General features: G+C 46.1%; 1 protein-coding gene across 2 annotated transcripts in view; it reads right to left on the minus strand.

Moving 5' to 3' along the window:
* The window catches only part of Bcl2 (BCL2 apoptosis regulator), a 169,778-nt gene extending 149,762 nt beyond the window's left edge, over positions 1 to 20,016 (minus strand). The window contains exons 1-2 of one of the 2 annotated variants that reach the window (XM_042257942.2): positions 17,964 to 20,016; positions 8,976 to 9,600 (exon numbers count right to left, since the gene is read on the minus strand). In XM_042257942.2, the coding sequence (XP_042113876.1) occupies positions 9,595 to 9,600; positions 17,964 to 18,728 (771 nt within the window). In that variant the 5' untranslated portion in view covers positions 18,729 to 20,016 and the 3' untranslated portion in view covers positions 8,976 to 9,594. Of the gene's footprint in view, positions 1 to 8,975; positions 9,601 to 17,963 lie in introns of those variants that run through there. The other variant, XM_006993686.3, reaches the window with a different exon arrangement.
* Positions 20,017 to 24,804: the final 4,788 nt, after the last annotated feature.

Consider the following 24,804-nt stretch of genomic DNA (forward strand, 5'->3'; position numbering starts at 1 on the left):
ATGGTTTCCTAACAAGCTTCCCAGCATCCTGTGGCTGCTCATGTTTGCCCGGAGTCATCACATCCAGGGCCTTGAGAGAAGCAGCTGCCTGGAACTCCAAAACCGGAGAGGCAGTGGGGCTCTGTCTTCAAGAGCGACTGTTCTGATACTGGCTAAGTTCAAACACAGCTTCACTGTGCAGTCACCACCATCAGTCACCTCACCAAGCCTCAGCACTGTACTGCCAGGCCGACAGACGCACCACTCCAACATACTCAGACTGGTGCAAGAGAGAAATGCAGTAACAGGGGCAGAAGATGTATAACCCACCCCAGGACATCCGCTCTGCACTGCATACAGGCAGCTGGGGGCGTCCTGTGACACTTTCATGTAAAGACCTGCAATGTTTACACAGCCAGCTGTCCTGCCAGTCAGTGCTTATTGGGCATCTACTAACATGTGCCTTGTGCTAAACATGTACGGTCAGTGCGGTCACGCACACCCACCTCCCTCAACCACCCTGCACAACCTTCTTGAGTAGCTTGGAAACACCTTTCAGGCTATTGCCATGGCTGTTCTGACTTCCGCAGACAGGCCAGGCTGTTCAGCACCTGAATCTGGACACTTGTCCCACTCCTCTGTCCTTCCTGCTTCCCTCTACCCACCAAAACAGAAAATCAGCAACACTGTCCTCAGCGAAGTCTCTGGTGGCTCCCTCACTGTCCAGCTAACAGTCATCGCTGGTTTTCTTCCCCGTGACGCGCGACTGTGACCTGGTGTGACAGTTTCTTGGGTTAGTCTTGTCTTCAGTTTTGTGACCTTTTGGTTCCACCTTTAGCCTTATTCTGGTCACTTTGACCTGTTTGCCATTCCTAGGCTTGATAGGCACTTCCAAATGTCTATCTATATGTGGGATCCCTTTGCATCCTCACATGGCAAACTCCATTTATTAAAACAAACCAAAACAAAAAAACAAAACAAAACAGCTATTTTCTCACCAAAAGCCAGGTCAAATGGCCCCTCTGCACTTCCTTTCAGGAACAGCTCACAGGACTGTCATCAACCTGTTAGTTTCTCCATCATAGGCAAGCCTTCCAACCAGGCCAGAGAGCACGTCTAGAACCCAGTAGGCCTTGAGAATGTGGTTGGAATGAACAAGTCATCACACCCTACTTCACAGAGTGGTGGTTAAGGGTCAGTCTGTGTGAAACAGCCTCCCAAGAGCCTCTCTGGCTGATACAGAATGCCAGTGACTCTTGTTAAGTGTGTGTGATACCGACTTTATATACAGACAAAGATTTCGATTCAATGGTAAAGCCAAAACTCGGGAGTAAAACCTCGCTGTTTCCACTTGAGAGATCTTACCAACTTTCCGCTCTCCAGACTGAGGTAGGAAAAGAGAGAACAGACCTGGTCAGCAAACGCTGTCTTCATTCTATTGCGTTCCTTCCCTTTCATGGTGAGTTGGAGTGAATCATTTCACTAAGTGAATTTTTCAGATGGCTGAAGCCTAAACTTTCAAAAAATGTTAACCATTTAGAATGGAGATGTTTCTGCAAATCATTACCCACTTTTCCTAGATTCTCTGTTGCTGTGAGAAATTCCCGTCTGGGTAGCATTGTGCTGACTCAGATGGGTGACGGCAAGGACCCCTGGGGTCCCGGAGTCTGCTCCACACAGAGGGCTGCAGAAGATAGTGCTGTTCAGCTCCCACTTCGCTCTTCACAGCACAGTGAAACCAGTCTTGATTGACATCTTGCTTGGATTGAGAAGTGCCTAGGAGTTTATTAAAGCACACGTCTGGCATTTCCACTGACAATCTTAGTATGAGGGTTCTAACCTCATCGGTGTTTTCATCCACTGGTGGGTTCAAGCTCTGAATGGGCTATGGGAAGGTAGCGAAAGGCTGGTTTGGCTGAGGGAAGTAGGTCACTGAGGATGTGCCTTTGAAAGGATAGCTTGCCAGAACCTCTTCCTGTTTCTGTTCTGCATCCTGTCACAAGGTGAGAAGCTTCATCATCATCCTCTCCTCTGCTGCCATGATGTCCCACCTACCATCAGCCCACAATCAGTGGGGTCAAGAACAACTTCAACTCTCTGAACCTGACAAATAAAACTAATCTCCCCCCCCCCGCCCCTGCCTTAGCTGTTTCTGTTAGTCTAATGATTTTCAGACCTCCATTATTTAATGAATTTAATGTATTTGCTGTCATGACTGGCTGATGGAAAAATCAATACTTAATCTTGTGAGAAAATGACTTTTAAATGCAAATCAGCTAAAATATTATTCTGCCTTGAAAAGGAACGGTATTCTAATATATGCATCATCACGGATAAGCAAAGTCTGTTGGGTATAGCAGGGCAAATGCTGTGTGAGTTCACTGTCATGTAGTAGCTGGAAGAGTCAAATTTTTAGACAGCGGAAGCAGCAGAGCAGCCCCCTGAAAGAGAAGGAGGGAACTTGGAGTTGTTATTTGATGGGAAAGGAGCTCCACTGGGGTATCACGGACGTTCTGGCGAGGATGATGGTGACAGCTGCTGCACTGTAAACAGTGTTGTTAAAATGGGCGGGGACACAGCGCGGCGGCAGAGGGCTTGCTCGGTGTGGTGGTTTGAACAGGAATGCCTCCCGGAGGCTCACTAGCCACCAGGGAGTGGAGCTGTGTGAGAAGGCTCAGGAGGATTAGGAGGGGTGGCCTAGTTGGAGGAAGTGTGCCACTGAGGTGGGCTTTGAGGTTTCTGTCTGCCGCCTGTGGATCAGGATGTGAGCTCTCAGCTACTGCTCCAGGACCGTGCCTGTCTGTCGTCACCACACTCCCTGCCATGATGATAATGGACTGAATCTCCAGAACTGAAAGCAAGCTCCAGTTAAATTATTTCTTTCATAAAGGTTGCTGTGGTTGTGGTGTCTGCTCACAGCAACAGAATAGCAACCAAGACACTTAGTGTACTTGAAGTTTCTGGTTCAATATGCAAGATCACAAAAACAAACAAAGCATGATTTTTAGCTAGGCATGGTGAGCCATGCCCGTTACCCCAGAACTAAAGAGGTGAAGACAGGAGAGGATATGCAACCTCAAGGACAGCCTTGGATACAAGGTAAGTTCTAGAACAGCCTAAGGTACAGAGTGAAAACCTGTCTCAAAACAACAAAAACTGGTTAAACTGGTAAATGCTGTGTATATTCTAACACACAAACACACACCTGTTCTTAGCAAGTTGGCCAGAAAATAGTGGCTGAGCCCTTGGTAGCTCTAGCTGTGAATGTTAGCAGCAACTCTGCACAGCTGCTGTTGTGTGGAATTGCCATCACTAGGCAGGGACCGCTAATGTGTTTTGTACTTGTGAAAGTCTTGTACTCACAAGTTACAGTTTTGTGACAAAACGCTGCTGCTTCTTGGGGTCATTAGGAAGAACCCTGGGAAAACTGAGGTCAAAGGGCAAGCCTTTCTGCTTTTCACACAGAAACTGAACTCTTCCTTTGTCTTAGAGCTACACTTGTTACACAAAAATCTACTAAACAAAGACACCAAAGGTGTGAATTCACTAGGACATTAAGGGTTAAAAACATACAGCAGCCTTTTCAATACTGCACTGTTGGTGTGTTCCTTATAAATTAAACACTGGTCGATAAACAGGAATAAACAGTTGGCCTGCTCAGTCAACTACCGCAGCAGTTGGGCGTTTGGGGAGCCTCGTGTTGAACTCGGTCTTGCCTAATGAAAGGTTACTATTTTCCCTGGATCTAAATAATGTTTTCTCTTCCCCTTTTTTTGCTTCTTATGAAATACTATGCTGTTCTGCTCTTAGAGGCTGTTAATGTGTTATAATTAGGAAAAAACATTTACGTTTGTATTCATTTATGCTTTACTAGAAAACTTAACACACTTGATTTTTTTGACTTGAGTTTTACATTCTGCATATGAACTTGAAGTTATTTAAATATCCAACTTATCTATCTTCAACAATGAAGCAATATATCAACCAATAAAAATATAGAAGAGAAAAGAGACATTTGCCCAGGTATGGTGGTCCACATCTTTAATCCTAGTACCTTGGAGGCAGAGGCAGGCAGATCTCTGTGAGTTTGAGGCCAGCCTCGTCTACATGACAAGGTCTGGACTAACGGAGCTATAGACTGAGACCTCCTCTCAAACAAAACAAACAATAACAAAGACACTTGGTAAGGAAGTAGGAAGAGTTTCCTCTCTAGTGAGAATTTGGTGTCCACATTTCTTTGAAGAAGGGAGTTTCCTAGCCCATGCGGGACCCCCTTAGGCCTGTAAGTCAACACAAAGCATACATCCTGTTCAAGAGTGTTACGGAGACACTGTCCTCTTCTGAGCTGAAACACCCAAATTAGCGTGCAGGCATGGAAATAGCATCTTGGCTGAAGGTAGGTTTGTTTCTGAGTGGAACAAAATTTACAGCTAGCTCTAAAAAGAGATACATCATCACCCTGTAAACTTGAGCAACATGTCATTCCAACCCTGGACTCTGGAAAAAAACACGAACGAAGGTCATGCCTAAAATAAGAACGGCAGGAGAGTCAGGAGCGCAGCGGATGTGAAGCCACAGACTCTCCCACCTTTTTATTAAAGGCATTAGGCAGGTTACAATTTGCTGGTGAAGTCACTGCCTGGATCAAGGACAGTACTGGGGGGTTGTTGTTCCGAATATGCTGACCCTTGGAAGTGCGCAGCAGTCAGGTGTCTGGCTCTGGACAAAGCAACCGTGACCAACCACTTATTTTCCCAAAAGCTGCACAGATCCAGAAGCCAGAGAAGAAAGAAACAGAAAAGACTCCTTGAAAAGCTTCATTTTTCTCAGCTATGAAAGACTGTTCAAAACCCATGATGTGAGAAAGATTTCATCTCCTTGTAACCGAAATACAGATGACTAACTGGCTTCTTAAAGAAAACAAAACAAAAACAAAACTCCACATGTATCAATTTGTCATTTTTAATAGGTCTCTGTTTAAATGTTTCAAATTTTCTTTACGTTCTGGAGGACATTAATTATCATAGGGTCCCCTGAATGTAAGACCTGGGCTTGACGAGCAGCCGGGGAAGTCACTCGGTTTCCATGGCTAACATGCTGCTCCCCACTCTTAGGGGGTTGCTGAGGTTAATCCTGGGGTCTGGCACTTATGGGGGTTCAGTAAATGCTTGTTTCCTTCCTTCCTGATTCTTAATGCCCAGGCCAGCGGCCAGTGCTGAAGTAAATACAAAGGGGACAGAAGAATCAGAGATTCCTAGGTGGAGAGAGGGCTTCAAGCACATTATCCAAAAATAGTATCTCTCTTCAATTAATGTTGTTGCATAGTAACGGACTTCAAACTGATGGTAAATTGAAGGCTAGAACACTGTATTTGGTGTGGTTTATGAAGAAAAGCCTTCATCCCGTGCTGTATGAACTGCAGCAACACCCCAAGACACACAAGTTCACCTTGCCTTAGGGGCGCCAGCGCAGCCTTCCTCACTCTGAAGCTCTCCTGCTCTCCGGCTGGCTACCCAGTTCCTGCTCGATGTCCTCACACACAAGGAGTGGAGGAGGAAGAGTCCTGGAGCATTTGTTTTCTGTTTGAGCTCTAGTCCCCTAGGACAGTGCCTGGTACAGTTTGCTTTGCTTTGCTTTGTTGTTGTTGTTGTTTGAGACAAGGTCTCACTGTGCGACTCTGGCTATCCTGGACTCATTATGTAGACCAGGCAGGCTGGTCTCACATCAAAAGAGACACCTGCCTGCCTTTGCTTCTCTCAAGTACTGGGATTAAAGGTCTGCACTACAAGACCAGGCTGATCTTTAACTACCAACAATCCTCCAGCTCCAACCTCTTGAGTGCTGGAATTGCAGACATGGGCTACCACACCCAACAGTAAGAATTTTTGCCACACTCCGGATAGAACCCTCATGCTGCTGGGCAAATGCTCCTGTCCTGCACTAAACCCATAAATGCTTGTTGATGAGTAAAGTAGGATCAACGTGCACTTCAGTGTGACCTAAGGATGACAGTGCCACCATTTTTTTTTTAATTTAATGAATGCTTACCCATTTTTTACTGTTTACCTAGAGAAGAGCCCATTTTTAAAAGTAAATAAAAAACACAATTGTGGGTTAGGTAGTGACAAGCAACAGTCGTAACCTGTGGTAATCACCAGGTTCCACTCTCTGTGTTGACAGGGTGTGTGGGTACTTTATAGAATTGTCTCATGGGCTATTACAGAGGTCTCCAATTAGTCTTTTAGGACTGTTCTTTTAGAAGCTACATGACCAAGACCACCTGGCTCACAAGTCTCCACAGGGTCTTGAGCTCATGTATGGACATCAAATGGGATTTCCCTCTGCAGCAAGCACGGAACCAAAGGAGGGAGAATAAGCAGGAGTGAAAGACTGCGTTATTCTCTCTCTCTCTCTCTCTCTCTCTCTCTCTCTCTCTCTCTCTCTCTCTCTCTCTCTCTCTCTCGCTCTGTGTGTGTGTCTCTGTGTGTGTGTGTACATGTGCGTGTGAGTGTGCGTGTGTGCGTGTGTGTGTGTGTGTGTGTGTGTGTGTGTGCGCGCGCATTGTTTGGTCTTGAGGAATCAATAACAGGTTAGGCATACATTCTATCATTAAGCTACATTTTAATTTCTGTGAGCAGTAGAGGATACAAATTTTCAAAATTAAATAGGTTTGATCAAATTCCTGTCGAGCAATCTGGTGTCTTAGTAAAACATACCAGGACAGCAGGTGGATCTACTGGATGCCAAGAGCACCACCTCCCTACCTTCCTGCTTCTAAAGCACTGCTGGAAAGTTATCCCTTCTGGAGATGCAGATAAGTGTGGGCCTGGAACGCGCAGAGAAGGCGGACTTCCGTCGGCACCTGCTTTCTTAGGCCCCCACACAGCGACTCTACAGAACAGTTTTGCTCTTTGTTCCACCTGTCACAGCTGCCTTTCATAACTGAATTTTCTTCAAAGAGAAGTTTATTAACTGATTTTAAAGGAGGCTATTCCATTGTGAATTCTAGCCACAGAAAGTCTTCAACCAGACAATGTCAGTTTAGTTTAAGAGAGAGTGAGAGGGGGCGGCGGACTCATAAACAGCTAAAACAGCTATCATAGTGTTCTGAAAATAGTTACGGGGGAATTGCTGTATTGTAAAAGAAAATGAGTGATACTTGAAATACGCAGCCCACCATCCCATCTTCCTTAATAACCCCCGCCTCCTACCCACTCCTAACACGAAACAGTCCACCGCTGCCATCCCCACGGTTGCTCCCTGGGTCAGGCACATGGTCTCTCACTGGCCATTCATTTCTTCTCAGTCTTAGCATCATCAGCTGTCTGAGGGTCTCAGACAAGCTGGTGTGGAAAGAGCCCTTGCAGCTGCCATGTTACCAGCATTCTCTCTGACTTGTGTTCTCTGCTCCAGCCCGGCTATTCTCTTCAGTCCCTACAACCATGTCAGCTGCTTACACAGTTCCCTCTTCATCAGGCTGGCTACGCTCCTCCTTCAGTCTTCAGTATCCTGGAAATCCTTCCCGGCCTAACAAATGCCTCTGCCGTGCCTGCCCTCTTCTCCCTCAGCTGGAGGCTTACTTCTGGCTGATTCAGGATCCCTACAAGCCCTGGACGGAAAGTCAGACCATCTTGCTCTAGACCTGACCTATAGACATGTGTTATCATTTAAATCAATATGACATGTCCCCATAGGTTCATATTTGTTATTTTATTATGTTATCTTATATGCGTATGAATGTTTTGCCGGCATGTATGTTTGTATACCACTTACACGCGTAGGGCTGTAAGTGGAAGGCATTAGAACCACTGGAATTGGAATTACAGACAGTTGTTGGCCACCATGTGGGTGCTGGGAACCAAACCCAGTTCTTCTAGAAGAGTAAGCTAGTGCCGTTAACCACAGAGTCAGCTAGCTCTTCAGTCTCAGGTTCACATTTAAATGCTTGGTCCCTATCTGGAAACTTCAGCAGGTGGGCCCTAGTTAGAGGAAGTAAATGATATGGGTCAGCTCTTGGGGTTATCCCATCCCTGCCCCCCCATCTGTCAAGAGTAGCACCTACCACACACTCTCTACACCATGATGCTCTGCCCAAGCACCTGGGGACAATCACTCACAAACTGAACCCTCTGAAACCATGAGCAACCCCCAAATTCGCCTCCCTATGTCGTTTCTGTTGACATCACAGTCAACATTATGTAAACATAATTAATACAGTGTATTGTGGAGAAGTCATATAAATTAATAGTTGACTTACTGTTCTATGTTTAGTAACTGCATGGTTAATTAAAAATTGTTCACTTAATGCCAAATGCAAAACTGCAAATTGGTCCTTAACAATGACCACCAGGGCAGTCCTTTCTACCATTTTACTGTACCAAACATGTAGAGGTTTTAAGACAAAGTCAAATGTCTCCACCCATATAACCCCTCCGCTCAACGTCCCATGTTTTTAAACCACTAATTTACTCATTGGTCACGCCCTTGAAATATTCCTTACAAAAGGCATTTTCAGATTCCAATGACATGGACTTTCATCAGTTACTTTTTAATCCAGCCAAATATTAAACGCTCACATTAACCAGATAAAGCTACTGATTTGCAGTGACAGCCTGTGTTATTCTCACACACAGGCCAAGCGTGGACTAGGAAACTAATAACCCCGTCACTGTATTCTCAAAGTATCATTTATGGGGAAGAAAACGACGTTCAAAGAAGCCTCGTGCAGTGGCTGCCATCGCTTCCCCCGAGCTGCAAGCTGTTGCCGCGCAGGGGAGCTCATTTTCTCACGGATATGGGCAAGCTCAAGACGGCTCTGTCAGTGGATGTATTCATTAGGAAGGAATCTGGCAGCTGTACAGGGGACAGATAGTTTGGAGACCAGGCCAATTATCTGGGTGTCCTTTATAATTTGAAGTTTCTGAATTCACTCAAAGATAAGCCACTTGAAGAGGGGCTGGCAATGGGAACGAGGCACAGATGGCTATAGAAGAAGAGGGGGGTGGGGTGGGTGAGGGGAGACAGAAGAGAATTTGTTTGTGGTTTCATTCATGGGGACAAATCTGCAAGTTGACACATCCGTCGTTTTAAAAGCCCCTGGAGAAGTATGGTCACCCTTCATTACAAGTAAACAAATCATATGATCTTTCTCAAACAGATGACAAATGATGAGCAACAAGGCTTTACATTTGTATTATGCCAAAAGATGAGGGTTCTCAAAACACAAATTCCTCCAGCTCTCAAAACCACAGATAGGCTGTGAGGCTGGCTTGAACCAGAACACAAATGTAGCCAAAGCTACTGTGCCAGGTGTGTTCTCGGTGACAGACCTGGTGCTCTTCCGATTGGTCAGTGTCTTCAGAAATGGAATCTCAAGTTCTCTCATCTTTGGGAATGCTCACCTGAACTGACTTCCAGCTTCAGTAGGCTGCTTGATTTTATTGGGGAAGATCATTTATCTTCATGGCTCATTGCAATTCTCTTAATATTTGAGTTGCCATACTGATCAGAGCTAAAATCCACCTTTCTGCTTCTATGAGAACCTTGCACAAGCCTTGCATCCTTTAACGATAAGGTAATGAATAATCTCATACATCAAGACCTTCACAGTCTGGGTTAGATCTGAAACATGAGAGGGCAAAGAAAGAAGGTACATGTCTATATTCTGTGTGCATATCACCCTGTATAAACAGATAGAATGTGACCATCAGCAATACCTACACTGACAGAATAATATCTGATGAATGTTTAATTGCAGAGTAAAATCCAGAAGATCTATCTTTATGAGATACTTCCTTAATTCAAAGACAAGGATAACAAGGAAACCATAGGTATGTTTTCTTCTTTTGTTTCTAATAAATATTAATTAACAAGTAGAATGCGATAGCTGGGCACACATCACTCATTAAGAGACAGCACTATCTGGTTAGAATGAGCTAAACATCCAAAATGCCTGTAGCATATAGTTTTATTAATTCACTCATTTCATAAACCTATTCTTTATTATAAAACGCTTATTGCTTATATATGCAAGATGCCATCTTGAATTTAATAGGATAAATTAGTTCACAAAGGAGTTCCAGAGACTCCCAAAGTCCATTGAATTTAGATGGCAAATGGAAGGCCTAAGCAGCCAGCCAGACAACATTAGTTAATCTCAAGTTTAATTACTGTTTGTGAGTGGAAAGACAAGCTCAGAAAAGTAAACCTTTGGGCTGATCCTGGAGCCCCATCCACAGCACCCCCATAAAGACTGCTGGGAAAAGCTGCTGTGTTAACAACAGCAGTCAAAGGTGGCAGATCCAGCAGTAGTACTTAGGACCACTGGGGAGTAAGGGAGCAGAGGGCTCCCCTAAGCCCACAGAGCTTAGGCATAAAGGCGTTCATTTTTCACCTCAGTTTTTCCCTAGAGTGCCTGATCCTTAGGTCTTGCTGCTTACCTGGCTCTTCCACTTTGAACAGCCTCATAAGGGCCCAAGACGAACGAGTCAAACTCACTACATCTACTTGCCATGGCAAAGGGGGCTTCCATTCTCTGGAAGGCCCTGGGTTTGGTTTGGTTTGGTTTGAGCCAGGGGTACTCCTCATGTCCTCTGATTCTCTCTGTTCCTCAGTCCCCACCTCCCCAGCTTTTGCACACCCCACCTCCCCAGCTTTTGCACACCCCACCTCCCCAGCTTTTGCACACCCACCTACCCAGCTTTTGCACACCCCACCTACCCAGCTTTTGCACACCCACCTACCCAGCTTTTGCACACCCACCTACCCAGCTATTGCACACCCCACCTACCCAGCTTTTGCACACCCACCTACCCAGCTTTTGCACACCCACCTACCCAGCTTTTGCACACCCACCTACCCAGCTTTTGCACACCCCACCTACCCATTGTCCTGCCTGGTTGCTCGGGTTTAGCCTCAAACATCATCAGTCTTCTCTGACATTACACTCTGCTCTGTCTCAGGCTCCTTTCCACATCTACATTCTCAAATTCTTCCCAGGGTGTTCTTGAGGCTCTAATCAAGCCAGACCTCCCAGTTCTCTACAGGCCTGCTTGATAGCTCTGGGTCTCACTGCCTTAAATATTCCTTCCCCATATCTCTTATCTATTTTCCAAAGTTTGCTTCACAACTGTCTCCCATATGGCACTCTCCATGATCCATGTAGTGCCTTCTAACTAGATTAGATCTCTGTCAGCTAAAAATGACAAGGACTTCGGCTACTTCAGATTTGCTCCTCTGAATGTTTGTGCTTTAAAACACTTACTAACCAAAACACCTAGCACTGAGCTTTTTATGAAAACAAAAAAGCTAGTATGTATGTTTTCCTAAATAACAAGAGCCTTTAAATCCTCCCATGCCCACTGTGGCTCTGGATGCTGGGAACCTGAGTTAAGGTTCACAGACGGTCCCTCCTTTTCCTAACGCTCTCTTACTCTTGAGCCGCTGCTGCCATTTCCGTGTTCAGTAAGTGGCTCTGCCTCGATATTCTCACAATTTTGTTATAAAATACTTTCAGACCTCTTCTCTGTGTATTCAGTGAAAAAAAGAAGAAGAAAAAAATGATGGCAAAAATCCAAAAAGGAAACAGCGAGCGATAGCCCCGGAGCTTTAGACGGCGAGGTGGCGAGCTGCCCTCCCGAATGGAACTATTCCCCCACCCTAAGTGGCAAATCAGCGTGTACAGTTGATGACACAACCCTCAGTTGGTTTCATTTCTACCCTAATTATAACAAGGATGTGCATTATATACTAGATAAGCACTGGACTAAGAGGACAAAGAATATGTTCTGTCTTCTTTTGGGAATTTCAGATGTAGGTGAGAGGGGAAGCTTGGCTGCAATTCAATTTCAGACTCAATAACATAGAATAAAGTTCACCATGCTGCAAAGCAGAAGTCTTAGCACCTATTATGAAGAGCTGGAAACAGGCAACAAAATACAACCTGCAACTTGGACCTTGTTTGGAGTACTGCACATTAACACCTGCAAACTCCTCATTGTTCTTTTGCAGCCGGACTGTCCTTTTGATAGGTTAAAATGGAGAGATATAGTAATTGGACTGTCACAAGAAAAGATATTGTGGTCTCAATGGAAAAAAATCTCCCTTGAAAAATTACAGCTTCTCCAGACACAGTGGGCTCCCCAGTTGTTTTCAGGAGATGTACTAAAGAGCGGAGGGAGTCAGTCATGAGCTTCTGACTCATGATGCTAAAACCCCAGAGAGCAGATTATTAACTAAAAAGGGAATACTTTCTAGCCCCAAAATCCTAAAGGCAAAACAAACAGTGAAGCAGAAATGCAGTGTTTCCTACTGCTTTGTTGTGGAAGTTTCTGCTCCACACGTGATGTGTAAAGGAAGGTGTGCTCACTTCCATGGTTAACCTCCTCATGGAATGTGCTAGATCACCCAGGAGCATCACCCAAGGAGCCAAACCAAAGTGGCCACACCAGCATGTCATCGAGATTTCCTTTCAAACACGTTGAAGGGCAAGTTTGGGGAAGTAGTCTTTACAATAGGTTACCTTACTTTAGGCAGTCAAGGCATTTGCAAAGCTCAATAGTCCTCTGGAATCACCCACTGAAGGGATTCCAGCAAGTCAAAACTATGCCAGCTGATGCTCTTCTCTGCTTGGAGTTGGAGTTTGCGATCTCTGGAGTGAAGGAGGAGCACTATCAGCGGGATCTTTACCTGCCTCTCTGCCTGTGGCAAGATCGGGGTCTGGTGAGCTATATGGTAGCTTTAGGGAGATTTCACTATCTTCTACCTCCTGGAAGATTCTAGATACAATGCCATGTTCTCCATGTGAATTCTACCCTTCAACTGTTGCAGGTGACAAGGAGCTATATCCGGGGTACCCATGAGAAAATCTAAAAAGCCTGAGACACAGAAAGCATCATCGACCTCACTAGAGGTCAGTGCTGGCACTATACATCTGGCCCCTTCAGAACAGCCACCTGCAGAAGGCCTTAGGGGAAGGAAAAGAACCTTTTAATGTTAAAACTTTCCCCATCTGCATTTAAGGAAAGAGGCCACGGGTACCGTACATTGTTGCTTAGGAACGCAATGAGAGTAAGTACGAATTCCTGTGAATTGTGAATCACATTTCAGAAGAGAACATCTGATAACAGCATAGTACTAGGACTGGAACCAGAGCCAAAGAGAGGCTTTTCTTTTTCTCAAAGGTGGGGGTGGGGGTGGGGGTGTCTCTAGTCTGGTTCAAAATGTACTTGTATCTTTCTGTGTAAGAGAAAGAATTATTTAAGACACTTCTTCAGATTAGCATGTTCTAATTAGAGCAAGCTTTGATTGTCTTTTCCTTAAAACATGTTAATGAAATTCTTTAAAAACTGTAGACTAGCATTTGTTAAGTCTAATGTGCATAAACCGTGCTCAGTGGATCACTCTTTAAAAAGGGAACTCCCCCCACCTTTCAGTTCTGTTAATCCCATGTCTACGTGGAATGGTTATTTTTTTTTTAAATTATGTGCATTTGGCCCCTTATTTAAATCAGCCCGATGCACACATGAACAACCGTGTGGTTAGAAATAACTTTACGATCAGGCTGAAGCGCATGCAAAACACGGACTTGCCTTTTTCTTTCTAAGTCTCGCTCATGGGACTCCTGGTTACTATGCATTCACTAAGACACAGAAAGCCCTAGCCTGTGATTTATCCAGGCTGGGGTTAGCTTTCCTTCCCATGTGCCTGGCACACGGGAAACTTGCCATCTTGTCTGCTGGAAACACAGTCCTTGAACACTTCTCCACCAGCTTAGACGTGAAGGGAGCATGTCTGAATTAAGCTGAGAAGAATGAAAGACAAACTTCATAGGAAGCTGAACTCACTGAGTCTCTACACAGTCAGGGGCTGGGGTGACCAGACTGAAAGGTCACTGCCATACCTGAAAAAGGTAATATCAGATTACCTTAAAAAGGTTTAACAGAACCTTTGACTCTCAATAAACCTCTGGGGCTGGGGGGACCTTCGTACTTGTTCACAACAAAGACAGTGCTGTTTTCTTGTACAAATGCATTCCTTTGCTAAGTTGCTACAAAGACCAGTGCGAGTCCTTGAAGCTACTGAGGTGGAGCTCCATGTGGGAGCCACTGTGGCGCACCAAGACTCACCCATGCTGCTTCATGCGTGGATTTATCATCCCTCCAAGACACAAAACAGGAAAAGGATGAGAAAAAAAAAAGAATGACAAGAATTTGGCTTGCTTCCCACCCCACCCCCACCCCTTTGTCTGTAGATTTCTGTTATGTGGTAGCTATGTGTGGCCCATGGAGTTTAAGCAATATGACATGTACCAGTTCAATCAAGGGGGGTTAAAATGAACAATCTGCTCTTTTTAGAAAGCACAACTAAAAGAATAGGACACACAAAAGAAATGTTTTCAGTGGATACTAAATAGCAACAAAAACTCCAACACAGAACAGAGGACTGAGTGAACTAAAAACTTGTATGACGTTCCAGAACCATAACCACTCAGCATCACATGACCAAAACCTCTAAGACCAATAACATGATTTTCTTTTCTACAAAATAAATTATTGAAAGTAGTCATGGGATTCCTAGCAGACAGAGATACACAGTTTCCCAAGGAAAGTTCATCAGGGAATGTATTATTTAAGACTGGATCATCATAATGCTATTTTTAATCCTATCATTTTGCTGCCAAAACTGGCCAGGGCAGCTGATACTGGCCACTAGAAAAATGATGCTCTTTCATGGAGCTCATCCACTGTCATGAGAATGGCAATGTTTTCAGCTAGTCAAATGTTTTGGTGGATGTGAACTGTATTCAGAAAGGGGAAACTACTTGCTAACTACCTAATAAAAAGGAAGCTGACCTCTACTGGGTACATAGAAATGAGTTTCCCTTTAGTTGAAGAAGAAAAGCTATCTCACTTTAATGAGGCCAAAAAATGCCAATGCAAACTCAGCCACCATGAGAAACATCCTCGAGAGGAGTAGATTGTGGTTGTGTGACTTTTCTCGCGCCTTCATTCTTTACTTCTTCTGGGGATCAGATTGCTGTAGTGGACATCTGGGAAACAGGATGCCAGGTAACAGTCTGGACCTGGTGGCCACTGGAAAGAGGTCTACAGAATCTGTCACAGTACTGATCATTCAAAAAGCAAACGAAATAACAAACAAAAAACCCACTCACACGCAGAAGAATCAAGCATGATAGCCAGCAGCTCGACTTCAATGCACAGAGAAACCAAATGTCCGACTCAGTGGCACTAAACTGAAGCCTGAGATTCTCAGCCCAAGAAGGTCCCACGTGAGACCCATGCTACTTATCTGTAGGGCCTGAGACATTTTCTAGAATTGCTGCTGTCCCCCTGTTCTAAATTTCTTGCCTTTCTCTAGATAGCACACAGGCCCTTATTCAGACCTGGGGATAAGCCAAACTCTGCCTTATACCCCATTATTTCTTTATTCTTTGTTTAATTTGCAGGTTCTGGGACCCTCTATCAGGAGCTGGTCATTTCAAGGACTGTTTTCTCTGTAATAAACATGGAATAGCCTTCCCCAGCCATGGAATCATCTGCTTTTGATTCCAAGTCTAAAGCTTCATGTGTTCTATATAGTTCTATAGATGAGCTGCTCCGCTGACCATGGGAAATTATTCCCACCACTCACATCGTTAACTCATGTCAAGAAAATAAGCTCTCTGCTGAAATTTAGCTATTGTTATTAAAATGTCACTGCAATTTGCAACATACTAGAGGTACAATCCTGAGTAATATGAAGTTAAAGGGAAATCTATAAGCCAAATGCCTAAAACAAAAATTTAAATTAATAAAACACATTTGAAACCACAGGCTGATAGACCAATCACTAAGAGCTTCAAATTCTACCACTTTTACTCCAAAGTGCTTACATAAGGTTCTATTTTTTGATGCATACTCCTTTCTTGTCAATTCCTTTCTTTTCCGGCATAGTCATCCATTTATGTGTTGTTCTGAAAACTATTAGACACTTATTTTTACCACCAGCCATTTGTGGTTCTCTATGACTTATGTTTGCTATAAGAGGGTTTTTTATCATCTCTTCCAGTATGCCATTGTGGATAGGCTTCATCACACGATGTCTATGCATTTATCAGCCTCAGATACCTGCTGACCACAAAGACAGGCCCTACAACAAAACTTGATGACGAGCACAAAAAAGAGATGCTTCATTTAAAAATAAACCTCAGTCTTCTGCTTGTCGACATATTACAACTCAACAACAGAGGTCAGCTTGTATCTGAAGTTCCATCAAAAACATATGGTCCTGTTTCCCATATTTTTATTAGCCTGATAGTCAATACCACACACTTACTGCCTTGGATTTCCTTGAAGTAGAAAGAAACACATTTATTTTTTTCATAAAAATACGAAATAACAAAACTATTAAATTGTTTTACTTTGGCTTTAAAATTATTCTTTTGGAGCCTGAAGTCCCCACCTCTGAATACAGTGGCTAAAAAAATCAGCCCACCCACTCAACTAAACATCTAACAAAATCAGTTTCCATTCTTCAGCCAATTCTTCTAGCACTGCTAACAATCTGATCATGTGGGATGTCAACAAACAAGCAATTCACAAAGAGCATGTGACTCTCAGGCATTTCAACTCGGATATTTGAGTTAATTTTACTTTTAAACCTTGAACAGTGCCATCAATATTTTGTCAACTTTGGCCAAATAAGATCAGATGTTCACATCAATCATCTATTTTTCTTGGCTTTTTCTTTTTGGGACCCATAAATATTAGCACATCTTGCAAACTGTAGTAAAAACATAATATGTTTCTAGGCATTTGATTTATGTGTGGTCAATTATAGACTTTTTTGTTCCTGTTCAGTGCTATAAAAAAAAAATTAGTCATTCTCTTGAGACTATCCAAGGCAAAACTACAATGAAAATCCTTTTCATTAAACCAAAATCTTTAAAAAATGTCAGACAATAATTATTGCTTTTTCATATCTTAATTATTTTAGGTATAACAAGCCTTGAGTCTGCTCCCCACCCCCTACCCCCAAAGAACCAGGGAAAAGCTTAAATCTCATGGTAAAATAATGGAAGCGTGAACTCCCAAGATAGCAGAAAACTATCACCCCATAGACACTCATCAAAGCTATGGATACTAAGCATTTCAACTTAAGTCAGGGCTGGACACTTCATAGCTAAGTGTTACTATTCCTTTCGCAGACACCCTAGATGCAAGTCGACTCAGCAGTGGAGATCGAAAAATGATGTAGATTGTGGGTAGAGATAAGTCAAGAATATTAAAGTGGATGTAAACTTCTAAATCGTGTGTGAGTTACAGAAGGCAGTCTGGAGCCGCTGCAGACTCACTGATGACCAGAGCACCCACAGCCTGTTCTTCAGGGTGCACACACCATGCCCACCAAGACTGCCGCACAGACCGGAGTCCACAAACATCTATGAATATCAGTTTACCTTTTTTACAAGCTTAGCTATGATTTCCAGGAAAGGGGGCTGTCTTGTTTTTCTTTGGGAAAATGTTCCCAAGTGAGTCGGAAAAGGTATGCCTGCGTCCTCTGGTGGAGCCTGTTTGTCTAGTTGGACCTTCTCAGTTGCCAGTCCACCAGAAGAGCTAAAGATGCACAGGTCAAGAGTGAAAGCTGGAGGTCTGGTTCCTCCACAGGACCCAAAACATCTGCAACAAGCTACTCAGACTTTATGTAACTCTGGGAGTCACTGGAGGGATACCATTTATCTCCAAATCCTACTAGACCAAAAATGCTGGACCTCTGCTCTTTGACAGCCTGCAGGCAAGACCTAGCACAGTGTTGGCGGGGTGTGATCTGACCACAAACAGGGGCTCGGGGAAGCATACCTTACAACTCCATTTTAGTTCATTGGCTCAACGGCTCACTTTGACCCAGGATCCACTCACACCCCAACCTCTGCATCTCGGCCTTGAGAGCAAAGCCTCGACTCATTCAGCCAGACATGCACCTACCCAGCCTCCGTTATCCTGGATCCAGGTGTGCAGATGCCGGTTCAGGTACTCAGTCATCCACAGGGCGATGTTGTCCACCAGGGGTGACATCTCCCTGTTGACGCTCTCCACACACATGACCCCACCGAACTCAAAGAAGGCCACAATCCTCCCCCAGTTCACCCCATCCCTGAAGAGTTCTTCCACCACCGTGGCAAAGCGTCCCCTCGCGGTGAAGGGCGTCAGGTGCAGCTGACTGGACATCTCCGCGAAGTCGCGACGGTAGCGACGGGAGAAGTCATCCCCAGCCCGGCGGAGGGTCAGGTGGACCACAGGTGGCACCGGGCTGAGCGCAGGTCCAGCGGTGGCGACTATGGGCCGTGGTGGTGACGTCCTGGCAGCCGTGTCCCGGTGCACAGCGGGCGTTGGGTTGCTCTGGGGCTGGAAGGAGAAGATGCCAGGGGTGGGGGCGGCCCCCAGGGGCGCGGCGTCGGCATCTCCCGCATCCCACTCGTAGCCCCTCTGTGACAGCTTATAATGGATGTACTTCATGACGATCTCCCGGTTATCATACCCTGTTCTCCCGGCTTGCGCCATCCTTCCCCGAAAAAAGCTGCAGGTACCAACAGCACTTCTGGTCCAGACTCCCGCCCCACGGCCCCAAAAGGAAAAAAGAAAGAAAGAATAGTTATAATCCAGTTCTATTGGATGTGCTTTTGCATTCTTGGATGAGGGGGTGTCTTCAGTCACGCGGAACACTTGATTCTGGTGTTTCCCCCTTGGCATGAGATGCAGGAAATTTTTATTCAAATTCCTTTCGGCTCTTTATTTCATGAGGCACATTATTTATTAAGCTTTGTTAATATCAGTCTACTTCCCCCGCAATGCTGAAAGGTGAGGGGGGCGGGACGACCTAGCAAGTTAAAATCAGGTGTGTTCTCCTTTATATACTCACAGGAGGAAGGGTATATCCGCTACAAGTTACACGCTAAAGAGAATGCATTGAACTGTCTGGAAATTAAATTTGCTCGAATGCATTTAAAGTAAAAAAAAAATTCAAATGCTTCCGTTGAAAGTTACATTAAACCAAATTCCTGTGCAAAAAAACTTACTGTATTTTTTAAGGACGGCATGGTCTTCTGTCAAGTTTCCCCTTTTTTGGGTAAAACCCAAACAAATACATAAGGCAACGACACCAGCGATCTTCAGCAGTCTCCTTGTATAAGCTTCTTTGAAACTTGCAATGAACCAGGAGTTGGCGGGGTGGGGTGGCTAGGTGGAGTAAAAATCAGGAGGGTTTCCAGATTGCGTCCCCACACTTCGGCTTCACTGAAAATGTCAACCCGTTGGAATCCCTACCGGAGATCTCAAGAGCACGACAGCCGGGCCAAAAAGGCAGCGGTGGCGGCAGATGAATTACAATGTCCAGTCCAGCATTTGCAGAAGTCCTGTGATTTCCCCGTCTTCTCGGCAATTTGCACTCGCACACACACGCTCGAGCGCAGGCATGGATCGGTATCCACCGGATTGCTTCAGCCCTCCACGGTAGAGAGACACGCGAGGGGGACGATGGAAGAGCGTGGGGGAACGGGGACGAGAATCCTCTTCTGATTAAACTCCGAAAGGCCAATGCGTTTACCGAAAAATGGGGGGGAAAGCAGCTTGGTAAATGCAGGCAGGGACGCGCTGGGGCGGCCGGTGCCGAGCGAGCAGCCCGCGCGCTGTGTGTGGTGCGCTGCGGGAGAAGAAGGTGGGGGAGGGTTTGCCCCCCCTCTTTTTCCTAAAAAGGATGACTGCTACGAAGTCCCCCCCCAGGCCCCCTCTTCCGCTGCACCCCACCGGCGCACCCCGCCTCCGGGCTGCGCACCCTTTCTCCTCCTCCGCTCCGTGCGGCGCTGGCCGCCTCCTCCTCGCGCTCACGCGGCGCAGCCGGCTCGGCGGTGACTGCTGCGGCCGGGGAGGGCCCGGACACCTCGGTGGCGGCGGCGGCTGCTCTGCGGGGACCCGGACGCAGGGCGGGAGGGCGGTCCGGGGAGGAAGGGGGCGGGCGCGGGGCTGGGGGCCCGGCCTCTTACTTCATTCTCCGCCGGAGCGCCTGGTTTCCTGTAGTACGTCATGTTCATTCAAAAAAAGAAGAAAGAAAGAGCCCTCCTCTGAGCGCCCGCCCGCCGCCTCCGCCCGCCCGCCCGCCTCCCCGGTTAAAGGAGCCGCGGCCGCCCGGGGGAGTGCGCGCCAGGCCGCGGACACTGGCCTGGGTGGCGGCCACCCGCGGGCTTCGCTGGGCTCGGGACGGTGGGTGGCGCGGGCCTCCCGTGCTGCCGCGGCTCGGTGGGTGTGCGAAGGGCCTCCTCGGGCCTGTGGGACTGGCTGCTGGGTGGACGCGCCCATAGCAAGGGCCGGGCAAGTGGCAAGTCGCGTGGACCCTTTCTAACCGACTGTGGGGTGTACACAATTGCATGGATCTTTTCTAACGTGGACTGTGTGCACAATCGCATGGACCTTTTCTGTGTACTGTGTGCACACTCACATGGACTCTTTCTAACTGCGTGCATGGGGTATGCACAATCCAATAGACCCTTTCTAACTGCACGTGTAGTGTGTGCAGAATCACTGTATGTGTGTGTGTGTGGGGGGGCGCGTGCGTGTGTGCACAGTTGCTTGGACCTTTTGTAACTGCATGTGTAGTGTGCACAGCCACATGGCCCTATTTCTGTGTGTGGTGAGTATACAGTCTCGCGGACCTTTTCTGTGTGCACAGTCCCAGGAACTCTTTCTAATCGTGTGTGTAGGGTGTGCACAATCAAACAGACCTTCCCTAACTGCCTGTGTAGCACAGGCACAGTCCCATGGCCCCTTTTTGTGTGTGATGTGAACCTTTTCTGTGTACAGTGTGTGCACACTTGAATGAACCCTAACTGCACAAGCACTGTGGGCACAATTGCATGGAGCCTTGCAAACTGTGTGTGTAGAATGTTCAAGGCAGCCAACGCCAAGCATGTGTACAGTGTACCTACAGTCACATGGACCCTCTAAACTATGTGTATTGTGCACAACCGCATGCAGTATGTGTATGAAATCATACAGAACCTCAGCTAACCATGTGGGTAGTATACACAAACAAAAACACGATGTTACCAGCTCTCAATGGCCAGAGAGATTACTGACCCCACAACAGTGGTACCCGTGCTACTCTTGGGTGAAGAGAGGTGACTTCCAGCAGTCTTCCTTATATAAATTGCACATGAAATAATCAGAATAATTAAAGTTAGAATGCTTGTTTCCTAGGGCTTCTGTGTCCAATACCACAAGCGGTGTAACTTAGGTCTGAGTGCTCCTTCTCACACCTGTCGAAGAGCAGAAGTCCAGAACCAGGTCTTTTCTTGTCTCTTCTTAGTCTGCTGGTGGCCCACAGCCCCTGTTGGGTGGCAGCCCACAGCTTGTTCAAGAATAGCCAAGGAAATCCCAAGTGGTATGTTGAGAACACCTCATGAGCACCTAGGCCCTTTTAACTTGCATCTCTGCAAACCCATCTTGGTGACCAAGGACAGCCCTAACTCGGTGGACCACTGAAGAGAGAGAGCAGCCTGTATTGAGAGCTGTAAAATAATTCAGTAACCATGTTTCCTAGGCACTGGGTGGAGGCTGGACCCTCGAGTGCTTTCCGTCTTTCAAGCCCATGATCCTAACACGGGACAGGTAAGGTTCCGAATGTCCTCAGCTCTGACTAGCAGCCAATCTGAGAGGGCCTCACCCCAGAAAACACTGTCACCAGTATGAACAGTTGGGAGGAGAGATCGAATGGATACATAAACAAAGCACCAAGAACTGTTCATTCACAGCACAGCGGATTGCTGCGTGGGGCTCAAGGACAAACCACATGTGAAGGGTGGCAAGTACCAAGGGGTGGCTGGATTACTGTGGTCATAGAAACAACAAGATGCCTACTATGAGGTATATAAACACACTCAGACATCAGCTTTTCCTCCTTCCAAGTCTAAAGGGATTTAGTTTTTATTGTATGTATTTATTTAGTTAGTTACATTAAAATTTTTTGTGTGTGTACATGAGGTGGTGGGGAGTATATGCCATGGCGCACACGTGGAGGCCAGAGGACAGCACCGTGGAGTATGCGCTCCTCTTCTACCTTTATTTATTTATTTATTTATTTATTTATTTATTTATTTATTTATTTATTTATTTGAGGCAAGGTCTCATGTAGCCCAGGTGGGCCTTGAACTTGCTATGCAATAAAGGATAAACTTGAACTTAATTTTCCTGCCTCTACCTCCAGAATGCTAGGATTACAGGCATGCACAATGACCCATTTGTGTGGTGGTGGGGTTAAAATTAGGGCTTTGTGTATGCTAGGCAAGCATTGTACCAACTGAGCTACATCCTCAGCCCCCAAAACGCGCGTGCGTGCGTGCGTGCGTGCGTGCGTGCGTGCGTGCGTGTGTGTGTGTGTGTGTGTGTGTGTGTACATTTTATATACAGCACATCACAGTTTTGGGTGGGTCATTCATCTCACCCTGTTAGCTACCAGACCACCCTCTGTCCTGTGAGGTTGGTGTCCTCACACAAGTCTGTTCCTCAGGGAATGAAGGGAACTGCTCCTTTGAATGGCACTGCTGGAGAGGTGGCCTGAGGGAGGCACTGAGATACACTTTCTCACAGAAATAGTAGAAATAGTGCTAATTCTATAAAACAGTTTAGGGAGCCTCTCATGTCTTAACCACCCAAATTACTTAAGAGGAATTGAAAGCTTTTGCACTTTTAATACCCAGCACTGGGGGGAGGAAACGAGAGGACAAGGCGGGTGGTGGTTGTACTTCTGCAAAGGGGGCAGCCAGAACGAAAGGATTTCCTATTCCCGGGGAAAGAAATGCTCCCTGACTTCCACCTACGGCTTCTCCTGGGCTAGGTCCTTCTCTGGCATCTTGGCCTTGCCCAACAGCCTGGGGACAAGTGACTAAGACCTTGTGGACATGTATTGTGGCCTTTTCACTTCCCAAGGTGGCTTCTACCTCCTAGAACTTGAATTCAGGGACCAACCCTGTCTGGTTGCATCCTACTAGAAGGAAAAAGGGCGAGTGTCTTAGTGGGGTGTCGCGAGTGTCTGAGTGGGGTGTCACGAGTGACTGAGTGGGGTGTCGCGAGTGTCTGAGTGGGGTGTCGGGAGTGTCTGAGTGGGGTGTCGGGAGTGTCTGAGTGGGGTGTCGTGAATGTCTGAGTAGGGTGTCGTGAATGTCTGAGTGGGGTGTCGTGAGTGTCTGAGTGGGGTGTCGCGAGTGTCTGAGTGGGGTGTCGTGAATGTCTGAGTGGGGTGTCGCGAGTGTCTGAGTGGGGTGTCGCACGTCTGAGTGGGGTGTCGCATGTCTGAGTGGGGTGTCGCGAGTGTCTGAGTGGGGTGTCGCACATCTGAGTGGGGTGTCGTGAGTGTGAGTGGGGTGTCGCGAGTCTGAGTGGGGTGTCATGAGTCTGAGTGGGGTGTCGCACGTCTGAGTGGGGTGTTGGGAGTGTCTGAGTGGGGTGTAGCGAGTGTCTGAGTGGGGTGTAGCGAGTGCCTGAAAGACCCGGTTTCCTCCTTCATTCTCCAATAAACAGAAAGCTTTCGTTGCCAGGCTCGCCCCCTGCTGGTCAGTGCATCGCAGCATTATTCAGGAAATTCTCTTGATCAATCTGAAAGTTCCCCAAGTTTATGAAATTGAAAAAGAATATTCTAGAATGAACATAACATTGACTAATAGAAGTCTATATCAAATCTTTTCAGCTATGCAACTTTTAATTGAATATGAAGGAGAGACCCTTCACTGAGAAAAAATAACAATAGAAAGATGAATTTTAAAAGTAACCATTTGGGTTATTTCAGATTAACCACAAATGGAGTAAAAATAAATCTGTAAACAAAATGAATGAATGAGGGAGACAGAGACAGAGGGAAGCTGAGACTGATTGGTACTCCATAGAACCTAAATAAAAGGAACCACTTAAAAAACGAACATTTCACAAGCCTGGAATGAAGGCCAGAGTGGTAGCTTCTAATTTCACAGGTGTGTGCATCATGGACTCTTGTGCAGAGCAGTGCAATGGCATGCGTGTGCAAGTGCCGCATCACACCCAATGGTGGTGTTCCCAGGACACTCAGGCCCAGACTTTTCCTCCCATGACTGCTCACATACTCGAGTGTGTTCTGTCTAGACATTCTTGTCATAATTGGGAAACACTTTCATCAGATCGAAACAAATCAACCTTACTTTACCCAGAAACTCTCCTCACTGGTTACTGTGGATCCTAAGCCTGGCAAACACATTACACAATAAGAAGCCACAGCCTCCACAACTAGGCATGAACTAGACTAAGTCTCCTTGGGATGCGAGGGCCTGGGGTGCAGTGGCTTGGCCTTGGAGAGGCTCTGGGTTCAGAGCCCAGCTCCAGAGCAGCCATGCAGGAACAGGGGCATGGTTCTCACTTTGGTTCACAAACAAAAGGAGAGAACTGAATTTTCCCCATCTTTCAAATAAATGGCTTAGCACTTAAGGTGCAGTAGGCCGAGGAGAGGAACTTGTCTGACACTTTTCAGAGCCTGCTTGTTCTTGGGTGGAAACTGCAGCAGTTGAACAAACATGGGAATTCACCATCCATACCAAGGGGCTAGAAAAATTTACATTCCTCTATGCAGTAACAACTATTCTCTCTTGCTTTTCAGCAGAGCTCACATGGTGTCTCCGGGACATTAATTGCAAATGAAAATAACCAGAATGATCAAAGTTAGAATGTTTGTTTCCTAGGGCTTTGGGTCCAGGTGTAAGTGATGTAACAGAGCAGGCCTGAGGACTCCCTGCTTTGGAGGGCAGACGTCCAG

This window comes from Peromyscus maniculatus, chromosome 11 (genome assembly GCF_049852395.1).
Source record: "Peromyscus maniculatus bairdii isolate BWxNUB_F1_BW_parent chromosome 11, HU_Pman_BW_mat_3.1, whole genome shotgun sequence".
NCBI lineage: Eukaryota > Metazoa > Chordata > Mammalia > Rodentia > Cricetidae > Peromyscus > Peromyscus maniculatus.